This window comes from Anopheles arabiensis, chromosome 2 (genome assembly GCF_016920715.1).
Source record: "Anopheles arabiensis isolate DONGOLA chromosome 2, AaraD3, whole genome shotgun sequence".
In the NCBI taxonomy this organism is placed as follows: domain Eukaryota; kingdom Metazoa; phylum Arthropoda; class Insecta; order Diptera; family Culicidae; genus Anopheles; species Anopheles arabiensis.
This window is the reverse complement of record NC_053517.1, coordinates 75,361,347-75,372,304: the sequence shown is the minus strand read 5'-3', so window position 1 is coordinate 75,372,304 and position 10,958 is coordinate 75,361,347. Positions and strand designations below refer to the sequence as shown.

General features: G+C 41.6%; 2 protein-coding genes across 2 annotated transcripts; one reads left to right on the top strand and one right to left on the bottom strand.

Annotated features, from left to right (window-relative positions):
- The first annotated feature begins 681 nt into the window (after window positions 1-681).
- Window positions 682-10,136, top strand: LOC120894099 (peptidoglycan-recognition protein LC-like). The gene is made up of 11 exons (XM_040296480.1): window positions 682-911; window positions 2,921-3,654; window positions 3,735-3,965; window positions 4,110-4,261; window positions 6,728-6,875; window positions 6,965-7,198; window positions 8,744-8,914; window positions 9,015-9,279; window positions 9,365-9,371; window positions 9,479-9,632; window positions 9,696-10,136. Exons 2-11 carry the CDS (start codon window positions 3,078-3,080, stop codon window positions 9,974-9,976), a joined length of 2,220 nt encoding a protein of 739 aa, XP_040152414.1. The 5' UTR covers window positions 682-911; window positions 2,921-3,077; the 3' UTR covers window positions 9,977-10,136.
- On the bottom strand, window positions 10,118-10,954 carry LOC120898375 (RING-box protein 1A). Its single transcript, XM_040304168.1, has 2 exons — window positions 10,835-10,954; window positions 10,118-10,690 (listed from the first exon to the last, which is right to left on the bottom strand). Exon 2 carries the CDS (start codon window positions 10,671-10,673, stop codon window positions 10,344-10,346), a length of 330 nt encoding a protein of 109 aa, XP_040160102.1. The 5' UTR covers window positions 10,674-10,690; window positions 10,835-10,954; the 3' UTR covers window positions 10,118-10,343.
- Window positions 10,955-10,958: the final 4 nt, after the last annotated feature.

Genomic DNA, 10,958 nt, shown 5'->3' with positions numbered 1-10,958 from the left:
AGTATTTGTGTAATGATTTGGTACAATCGTATATACCATCGATAGTGAGCGTCTTGCGTGAAGATTGATAATTAGTTGAGATATTTATTGTGGCGTAATATTAGGCTCTCAATTGACAGGCGGCAATGTTTTCACCGCAGGAACTGATGTAAGCATCGTTTGTACTGGTGTTAAAACCCGTTTCTCTTCATTTGCTGCAGCTTGTAAGCTTCCAGTGTAGCTGGGACAGAAATTAACTGCATGTTAAAAGAAAATTTCAGATAACATAATATATTACACAGCTTATCATAAACATCATATTTGGAAACTTCGTTGACCAATGCTTGAGTTCACTGATATGATATAAACTTAATGTAATGCAGCATTATCAAACTGTTTTATGTAAAAAAACAACATTAGAATCAAAGGTAGTGTATGTAACAAAATGGATAAAATTTACAAAAACAAAAATCACAAACGCGCAAATCATGCTTACAGATAACTTTACCCTTAGTTGAATGTTGTGAATGAGATAGCGATCACAATACTCTTCTCGCGAGGGCACATGAATGACGCGCCAAACGTAATCGCTATTTCGCGGGTTCCAACGAACACGATCGCGCGCTCTTTGCGTGTGGTGGTAGCAAAATGCGTCAAAAACGCGCGCTTTGGCTGTGTTCGTTCGTCCCAAGCTCCAAGCTCCGCGCAAGATGATAGTAGTTGATAGATCGTGAACGCATACGCAACGATTCGGTCATCGCCTCACCGTCATCGGGCCCATGCAGTACGCGCCCATCAAAACGGGAAGTCCGTGTTCAGGAATTATACAAGAAAAAAAACTTCTTTTCTTGCTAGACAAAGGGTGTTACCACAGCAACACACTTCCAAGAACGAGAATCTGTAATCTGTGTATTCCTGTTGGTGGCGGAAAAGTACGTAAATTAACCGCCCCATTACTGTACCAAACGCAATATATTACATCCATTTGTGTGTGCGTGTGTGACAACAAAGCAGGCGGAAGCACTTCCACCCCCTCCCAAAAAAGAAAAGAAAAACAAAGTGCACCGATAGTGTGATAACAGTGATTTGAAGCAGAACTTATCTGGAACTGTTCTTATTGGTTCAAAAGCTCAAAGCTCATCAAAGAATCATGAAACTATCCCTGGGCAGTATAAGTGTCCTAACCCACGTCCATAGTGCATTTTGTTCAAACGAAAGCTGATACAAAAAGTCGAAACATTATTTACTCACTTCGCAGTGAGATCAAGGGATGGAACGATTTGTTCACATCGGTGGTAGTGTTGGTGATGTTGGACGTAAAGCAAATATTAACCCCACGTTAGACGATGGGTCGTCGAGCGGCAGAGCAAATAACCTTCAGCACATAACATGCGACGCGACGACACGCACGAGCACATGATCGGATCAAGCATCGATCGTGTAGATACAATCGAGGGTTGATGGGAGTGTGTAAAGAGGTGTTGGTTTGGTCAGCTAACACAAGTAACTTTCTGTTGTGATTGCTAATGTGTTGTGATGTGCGAAGTTGAAAGGCATTGGCAAGCTCACAGCACGTCCTACAATTCTGACACGTTTGGCAGTGGCCGCGCATGAGTTTTAACGTATGTTTGATGCGATCTTCTACGTTGTTTCATGGGGTTAGATGCAGCCTGCATCGTATATTTACCAAAATCTGTCAAAACTAAGCTCTGTTCTACATTCATCGCGCAAAAGAAAGCCGACGTGACGTGAGCAAAACTCTCTCAAGCGGGAATTTCGATTCCAAGAAACTTGTAAGCCTACTGTTTCCTGTCCAGACAGTTGTAGCAAAGGATTTACAAACGGCTTACCATGCGCGATCTCATTCCACTTGACCGACCGAAGATTGCATGAGACTGTGTGTGTTTGTCTGTGTGTAAGTGTAAAGATAAGGAAGATGTTTTAACCCCTGCTGATCGTTGCGAATGCGGGGTGGGGTACGGTGCATACTGGTTTTGTGTTGTTGTGCTAGTGACACATGCAAATAGGGCCGTGCAGCTCGTAATATTGCAACAATCGATCGGTGCAGTGTGCTACATTTTGTCTGTTAACCGCAAGTGCTTTACCTACGTGTTTAAGGTGGTGCCTAAAGCGTTGTTACACTAGTTAGCTATTGATTTATTTTATGTTTAATCTTAATTTCTTGGATATGTGAACTCTGCATTATTCATTCGTCAAGGTTACTTATGTCGACCAATTTTGTTTTATTTACGTGTTATATTGTTCTATCATATCGATAATTGTATCACATTAGTGTAAAATGTTTAAGGACGTTGATCCTCATATTAAAATATGTTTTGTACATAAAGCTGTGCTCTAAAACAGTCACTAAGAATAGAACTACTCCGGCAATAATAACAACACGAATTACCTATCAATTCAAGCCTGTCTGAGACGTTTGACCCAATTGGTCCACCGATCTCATACATTCCATCATATGTTTGGTGGCCTATACCATTAATAAAGCAATCGAGAAGAGCACCCTCTCCAAAACCCCTTGCAAGTTACAAACCGCGAAGGAAATGAAGTGTGTGTTTCTATTTCTTCTAGTGCTTATCAGGCGGGTACCCGCCATGTTCAGTTGACCTCAGTGCAAACACACTAACATCATTATCATTAGCAGTGTGCTGGGACGAGATATAGAAACGCTTTTGAACAGTGCAACCCCTAGACTTTCTTTGCTCTCGACACACATTGTCTTGATAAATATTTATCGGAGAGCGGTTCTGAGTTACATAATGTTAGGATATTCTATTGTCAAGAGATTTCTGACATTTTTCATAACAAATCAACTGTCCTTGCATTTTGGCTGCGGCTGCATTCAGCGTTTGAACTGGCACTAAGAATCAAACAGTGACTAATCAAATGTATTTTTAACCGCCTTATATCACCCCCTTTTCAGGCAGAGACTGGAGCTACTGCGAGGCTAAGATGTCTCTCAACACTTCCGTGAGATAAAGAGCCACACTACAAACACAAACAAACGGAAGCTTTCGGAGATACTTGCAAGTCGTGTGACTGTGACAGTGCCCGTTGCAGCAGTAAACGAAATCCGAACGATGGCACTGGCAAGGAACCTACAGCTAGAAAATGATACCTCAGTCAACACCGGATACCACACTAAGGCACAGTCGATGTCGGCGAGCGGCGGTGATACGATCGCCGGCCTAAACAACTCGGGCACCGGGACCGGCAAGTCAGATAGCGCTAAGGGCAGCAGTCTTTCCAATATCTCGGCGTCATCCATCAAACGAACAGACAACGGTGGCGATGATGACGACTCGAGTGTCTTCGATAGCAGTAGTAGCGATACCGAGTGTGACGATGATTCTATCAAGCGAGCGATTGATCGTATCCCTGGTACACTGGCACCGGGGGAGGCACGCGTGCTCCCGAACGCGAACGTTAAGGTTGCCGTGGAAGCCATCGCTCCCGGGGTACGGCCAAGCCCGGCTGCATCCACGATCGGGGCGATCGCGGTCCACAACTCGTCGGACATCACGTTCGGCAACAAAACGTACATCAAGGGGCAGGTTGTTATAAAGAACATCTACCAGGATCGTAAGAATGGGACCACCAACCAGGGATATCAGGTTCAGGAAAACGAAACCGACGATACAAATTCTACTAAAAAAGGTACTGTGCAGTGAGATTAAGCAAATGGGTGCGTGATTTCTAACGCCTGCGATATGCTTGCTTTCTCTTTTTATCGGTAGTACCTTCCGCAACCAAACCTCCCGAGCCACGCACCTGGCAATCTAGTCTTAAGACAATCATAAAGGATAAACCCTTGCTCAGCTTTATCGTAATGGTATCGCTGATGATTGTCCTGTGTGCCATTGTAGCGGTCATATCGATCCTCACCGCGTCAGGTAAAGCTAGATTTAGGCTCCCCGTAGGCGACGGCGACGACAATCGTCAAAATATTCCGCAGGACAAGGATATAGGTACAAAAACATTGTTTTGTACTAGACTTTTTACTTTTCACACAATTCTACCCTCCTTGGATACCATTCTCACTATGCCCCTTACCTAACACGTAATTACAAAAAAAAAACAAATTTGTTTTTCTTTCGTCGTTTCTTCCATAGAGGATGATCTATTCCCAGATCCGAGACCGTTACGGTTAGTGACGAGAACGGAATGGCTGGCGCAACCGCCCAGAGAGGAATTGACCGATCTGAAACTGCCGGTTAATAACGTCATCATTGCTCACACTGCCACCGAAGGTTGCACTACTCAGGTAAGCCTTAAACAAGACGACAAAGATAAGACACCGTGCAGTGTAAACTTTCACATGATAGCATTATCAAACCGTTCACTTTACCGCAGTCGGTGTTTATTTTTTGATGGCCGAACATTGTATTCAACCCCAGCTTTGCTATTCTTCAAGCGCCATTCATAAATTATTAAATACATTTTTAAGACTTTAGAACTAAAATGTATAACATAGATGTGTCTTAATTGTGGAATTTTGCAAAAGATCGTATTATTGTTTAGCAATAACCACAATGTATGGACAGTTTTCTTTGCGTTTTTTTGTAAATTTTCTTTTATTTACTATTCTCGTTTTAATGTGTTTAAATAACTGTCTTTGAATTTTTCGTTTTAATGCGCAATTTTAAAGTTAACGGAAAACATTAATTTATAACATTTAAGGTAATTTAAAGTACTTCAATTACTGAGAGGAAGTCAATTCTTGTCAAACCGTCTAGACATGTCCGTTTTAACAAAACGTCCTTTCAAGGAGCCAGATTAGTTTTGCATCAAAACATGAATATAAAATATAAACATCAAGCATATGCATATACGCTTTAACTTTGTAAAAACTGTTAATTTTTAGGTCATAAATATATTTTTTATATGATTGAAGTTACGTCTATATCCTCATAAAACAATTGATAAATAAATAGACAATCTTGCAACAGCAACATTGAAATGCTGAAACAGTGTTTTGCCGAATTATATTCTGTCGGAATACCCAGCAAAGTGTAGAAGATCTGGCTGATCATCCATTCTCTAAGCTTTTTTTATTCATATTGAAAAAACACGGTAAACATATATAACTTTACTTTTACTCGTATAGTTTCTTCTTCTTCTTTGGCTCAACAACCGATGTCGGTCAAGGCCTGCCTGTACCCACTAGTGGCCTTGGCTTTCAGTGACTAATTGATTCCCCCCATAGCAGGATAGTCAGTCCTACGTGTGGCGGCGCGGTCTATTTGGGGATTGAACCCATGACGGGCATGTTGTTAAGTCGTACGAGTTGACGACTGTACTACGAGACCGGCTATTAGTTAGAGACCGGCGAGACCGGGGTATAGTTTACGAGATACAATATGTAATGGGAATATAAAAACAAAATTATTCAACATTATAAGCAGATTATTTAATAAAAATCCAAGAGTTTCAAGGGTTTTTAATACATTGCAACATTAGGCAGTAAAGCCGTTAGTAACTTTGCAACCGTCAGCTCTTAATACTTTCATAAATTTAGAATTTAATTTTTGATCGTTTTTTTCGCTCTTTTTGCACCATTTCGTATATTTTGTAGATTCATGCTTCAAAAGAGGGTACTTTGTGCGAAGAAAGTAAAATGCTTCACATTTACATGCATATTCCATTCCAAACCATTTATAAAGATTAAAAGTAGAATTAACGAAAATATTTCGTCCTTAATAAAGCTGCTTGGAAAAAAGGTTTAAAACAAAAAAAATCAAACAAGTAAAGGTTTTAATAAATTGCTGGAAATGAGAAGCATCGAATAAAATTAGCAAAAAGACCCCTGTGATAAAGCTTTGGTCATTCAAATAGTCATTTCATTACTTTTCTTTTCATTTTTTTCCTTTTCCTTTAAGAATTTGAAGTTTCAATATTGTTTCATGTCATCTTTGCCTAAATCGTTGATAATTAAGCGAATCATGCAAAACACTGTACCTTTAGCACTAGCTAGAGATGTACTATACGATTTGTTATATTCTTCGTACGGTCAGTTTTATATTAGCCGAGTGATCTTGAGCTGCTGAGAACCATGAATTTTGCGCAGACACAAGTTGTGTTTGATGCATTGAATTTAATGTTACGATCGTGTAGTTATGCCGCACATTAACCACTGCTTTTTAGAACAGAACTCTATTATTCTGCTGTTTTAGAGCATTTTTTTAACAAAATCACACGCAAAATTGTACAATACCATACCAGTCACATTTATACATAGCCAGTTACCTCTTACCGTCGAAAAACATAGACATTTATTTTGTAGTGTATTCCGCGCAGTCAATTATGTGTCGTTTAAAAAAGTGTGTGCAAATCTCTGATGCTGTTACGTTAAGTGCTTTGTACGTTATATCGCACCACCACCAGAACCATCATGTAAAATGAATAGTTACTAAGCTGTGTCCTGCTTAAGCGGACGTCTGAAGCTTTAATCACTGTGCTGCATACCGCTTGCCATGAGGCAGATTCTCAAACGTTCCACAACATATTCCACAACATATTTTCTTATCATTGTTTTATACATTACATTATCACACTGCACCTATGGCCATGCCATATTACACTATTTCACATGAAATTCTCATTGGCAATTCAATCAAAAGCTCCACCTAATTCGCAATAGATCAATTACTCGTGTTCTATTTACCACATCTAACAAAACTTTCTATCTTTTCACCACAATCACAAAACACCTCTGACCTCTCCCATGCAGCAAGCATGCAAAGCACTAGTGCAATCAATTCAAAGGTATCACGTAAACCACACCAACTACGGTGATATCGGTTACAACTTTTTGATCGGTGGTGACGAATTTGTGTACGAGGGCCGCGGATGGCTTAAAGTTGGAGCCCACACCAAAAGTACGTAACTACCAAAATCGCAAAGGCCGAAGGAGGAAAACAGTTACAAAATCATGCCCACAATATGTGCGTGTGTGTGTGTTTCACAGATTACAACACGATCAGCTACGGGATAGCATTCATCGGTAACTACGAGACTATCAATCGACCGACGGAACAGCAGATGGAACAGTTGGTACTGCTGCTTCGCAACGGTACCGACGGCGGATGGCTTGCCAAGGAGTACAAGCTGTGCGGTGCCAGCCAGCTGAAGGGCACCATCAGCCCGGGCAAATATCTTATGGAACAGCTGAGGCTTTTGCCACATTTTAGTGAACGTTTGTAATTATGATACGCATAGGTGATTGAACGTACGTAGTGTAGGTGCATTTGCCATTGAAGCGAAAGTGCGAATGCAGAATCGAGTAAGACTGAGTGGCACCCTCTAAGATGAAGAACAACTTGTTGACCACGTTAACCCTGCCACTGGCAACCAAAAAAAAACATCATATTCCAGGCAACCGGGCTGCGCGGTTGGAAGCTACGTTGGAGGCTTGTAACTTTTGAATGCGTAATCCAATATCAATGCAATATTGTGATGAAAATTGAATAAACTAATGTAGTTTCTATAACTGTGCATAGATTGGTTCAACTCGCTACCGTTTTTATGTTATAGCTTTTTAAAGTTGACAGGATTTTATTGAAAAAAAAATACAAAATGAAATAATCCTTTTTTTTTGTACTTTACAAAAAAAAATCACAACAAGATGGCTCTAATAGTTTTGAGAATTGTATACTACATGTCAAGCAAAAAATCATTTTTTTTCTATGAGTAATTAAACAGATAAAGAAGTTTCCATTTGAATAAAAACCGTTACATACATTAATACATCTACCAGGAAGAGAAAGACACCAACATAAAATAAACTTCACACACAATGTTTGAATTCAGGCTCTTTACAGTGTATATTCAACATAACATAGCAATAGAGAAGTTTTCTCATTTGCGCATTTTATAAAATTATGATGATAGGTGTGTTGTAACGGTTTTTATTCAAATCGAAACTCCTTTATCTGTTTTATGACTCATAGAAAAATCTGAAAAAATATGTTAGACGTGTAATATACAGTTCTCTTTTATCTTTTAGTGCCATTTTCCTGTGAAACTGTTGTAAAGTACTGCAAAAATATTTTTACGTTTTGAATGTTTTCCAAAAAAATCCTTTCATTTTTGAAAAGCTATAAGCGGTAGCGACTTGAGCCAATTTATGAACACTTGTAGAAACAAAATTAGTTTATTCAATTTTCATCAGACTATTGCATCGATATTGAATAACGCCCTCAAAAGATATAAGCCTCCAAAGTCGCTGTCTACCCGGGTATCCCGGGTTCCTGAAATAAGGGGTATTGCAAAAAATAATTCTAAAAAACAGGTTTCTTATACACCAAAAACTCTACAAAAAAATTCGGAGAAAAATAACTGTGAAAAATAACGCACATATTCAAAACTTCCACTCAATAGGATTCCTATAATCAGAGAAATAAGCAATATGCAAAATCGATTTGGCTACCCGTGTTGCCGGTTGCCTGGAATAGGGGAAAGGATGCATAAACAGTAGTTGTTATAATTATGTTAAGCAATGGGAAATAGCTAGATAGTGTACTCGGTTTTTATTAATATTTATCGTAGGAATTGAGGGCAGCAGCAAAATCGTATAATATCGTATATATGAAGCATTTATAAGACAATAAACGATGCTGCTCACGAGCCGAGACGAGACGAGACGTAATTTCCGTGGCAGTTCGTCTACTTTCCAATAATAACCCAAATGTGGTGCAAACACAATCAACCTTAGTATAATGAGGTACAAACATAGCGAACATTACAGGTAGCATGCATTGCTCGTTTCAGGCCGCATGCCGTTTGCGGGTGCGCTTAATTCAGGAGTTTCATATGGATGGCAAAAACTACGACGATATAACGTACAACTTTCTAATCGGTGGAGATGGCCATATCTACGAGGGTCGAAATTGGCACAAAATTGGTGCCACCATTCCCGGTAAAATACAATGAAATAAACATCCAAAACAGCACAGACAGAATCTCTACGAATTTCTCCACTGCATTAAAATCGTCCTGTCGTGTCTTTACCGCCGCAGGTTACAATTCCCGCAGCATAACGGTGGCCTTTGTGGGAGAGTACAATTACGGTGGCAAACCTACTAAAAAGCAAATCGAGCTGTTGAAATATCTACTGCACTTTGGTGCAAAGGAGCGGCACCTAAAGGAAGGTTACCGAATATATGCCTCGGAGCAGCTGGATCCAACGGTTGGGACGGGCAAGTGGCTAATCGAAGCACTGCACAGCTTGCCCCAGTTTGTCGATAAGGAGCAAAATAAGGACGAGCAGCCCGATCACGAGTAGCAGCCAGCAGTATTTAGGTTAGTTAAGCTAACAAACTCGTTGTGAAATATATCATACTTCCAACAACCAATTCTCCACGGGAAGTTACTCTGTCTGTCTTGAAGATGATTTTTTTAAACGTCGTTTTAATACATACCCACAGAACCAATCTATTAATGCGACACTTTTCTCTTCCCTTGTTCTCTCTGCTTGCTACAGACGAAATGCATGTATCAGGTAAAGTTGATCCAGGAGTTTCATTCAAGTCCCGACTCGAGGAACTTCAGCGACATCGCGTATCAATTTCTGGTGGGTGGTGATGGCAACGCGTACGAGGGTAGAGGATGGACAAAGCAAGGAGCGCACACGAAAGGTAAGGGCAATCCTTGCAGAACCTGACAGCACCAAACGGTTCTAACTTGTTTCGCCCTTGCAGGGTTCAACGTGGACAGCATCTGCATCGCGTTCATTGGAACATTCATCGCGGATCCGCCACCGATCGCTCAGCTCAGTGCTGCGAAGCAACTCATACTGCTAGGTATGAAGGAAAACTATCTTGCCTCCAACTACAGCCTGTACGGCCACCGACAGCTGGCACCGTTCGAGAGTCCGGGCAAGGCACTGTTCGATATCATCAAAACTTGGCCCCACTGGTCGAACAAGCTGGGGTCCAATCACTGGGTCGAACCGGCTAACGACACCACAAACCGACGATGACGCAGGAAACGACTTGCCCCCATCACCATTCCTCCCCCCAAGTGTCCTTGATGACTTCCTCTCTCCTTCTCTCTCTCTTGAACCGGAAAAAGAGAACCAAAAAGACTGTGATGATGAAAATAATCGAATAAACATTTTAAATATGGTGTAATTTAGCTCATACGATAAAACTGCTGAATTTATTACGGTTTGCGTACAGCCAATCGAGTCGTCGGTTGCTTTTCTCAGATTCTTTAGAACGTATCCGGATGTGTTTGTTCAAGGAGAGGCAGCGTCAGCGCTTCCGCGTGCTTCTGGCTGCCATGTAGTGCTGTAGCCTGGGTAGGGGTGGTTTAGTTCGCAAGTTTGTGCCTCGCCCCGCGTCCTCCTAATGACCGTACTTCTGGAACTCCCACTCTCTGTTGTCGAGCGGACAGACCTGCCGGGTCTTCAGCCATCGGGAGATGCAGTGGAAGTGGAACGCATGATTACACACACCCCAAGCCACCGTGCATTCCTCGCTGGTGGCGGACGCTTGGTTCGCCTGGCACTCGATGCACAGATCCATGATGTGATTTCGGCAGATCGCACAGTTGTCCACCACGATGTCCCAGGCCCACAAGGCTACCGCGTTCCACTTCTTGACCTCGAACCGCTTCCGCTCACCTCGGCTGCTGCTGGACGTCGGTGCCTCGAACTCTTCCTCGTCGATATCCATGTTGCTTGGCGTAGATTCTGTCCCGGGCGCGCAATCAACGCAAGAAAACACAACGTTAATCTTTTGCCGTTGGCGCGTTGGGCAGTACGTTTTTACGCCGAATTTTTCGCAAACCGAACAAAGAAATTCCGGAAAGCAGCGGCGGAAAAAAGTGCTCTTACCTCGGCAACCGCGATGGCGTATTTTTGCTCCACTAGTTGACAGTCATTGTGACAATTGCGCTGACGCTTGCCCGTTTCGCCCGTGTGTTCTTTTCCCCCGGCGCACGACTCTTCCCCTTTTTCC

What these genes read in the sequence shown, in the direction of transcription:
- LOC120894099 (XM_040296480.1), top strand. Translation starts at nt 3,078, where the DNA reads ATGGCACTGGCAAGGAACCTACAGCTAGAAAATGATACCTCAGTCAAC. An exon ending in CCGAAGGTTGCACTACTCAG is followed by an intron (nt 4,262 to 6,727) that starts GTAAGCCTTAAA and finishes TCTCCCATGCAG; the next exon opens with CAAGCATGCAAAGCACTAGT. An exon ending in ACATTTTAGTGAACGTTTGT is followed by an intron (nt 7,199 to 8,743) that starts AATTATGATACG and finishes CGAACATTACAG; the next exon opens with GTAGCATGCATTGCTCGTTT.
- LOC120898375 (XM_040304168.1), bottom strand. Translation starts at nt 10,673, where the DNA reads ATGGATATCGACGAGGAAGAGTTCGAGGCACCGACGTCCAGCAGCAGC.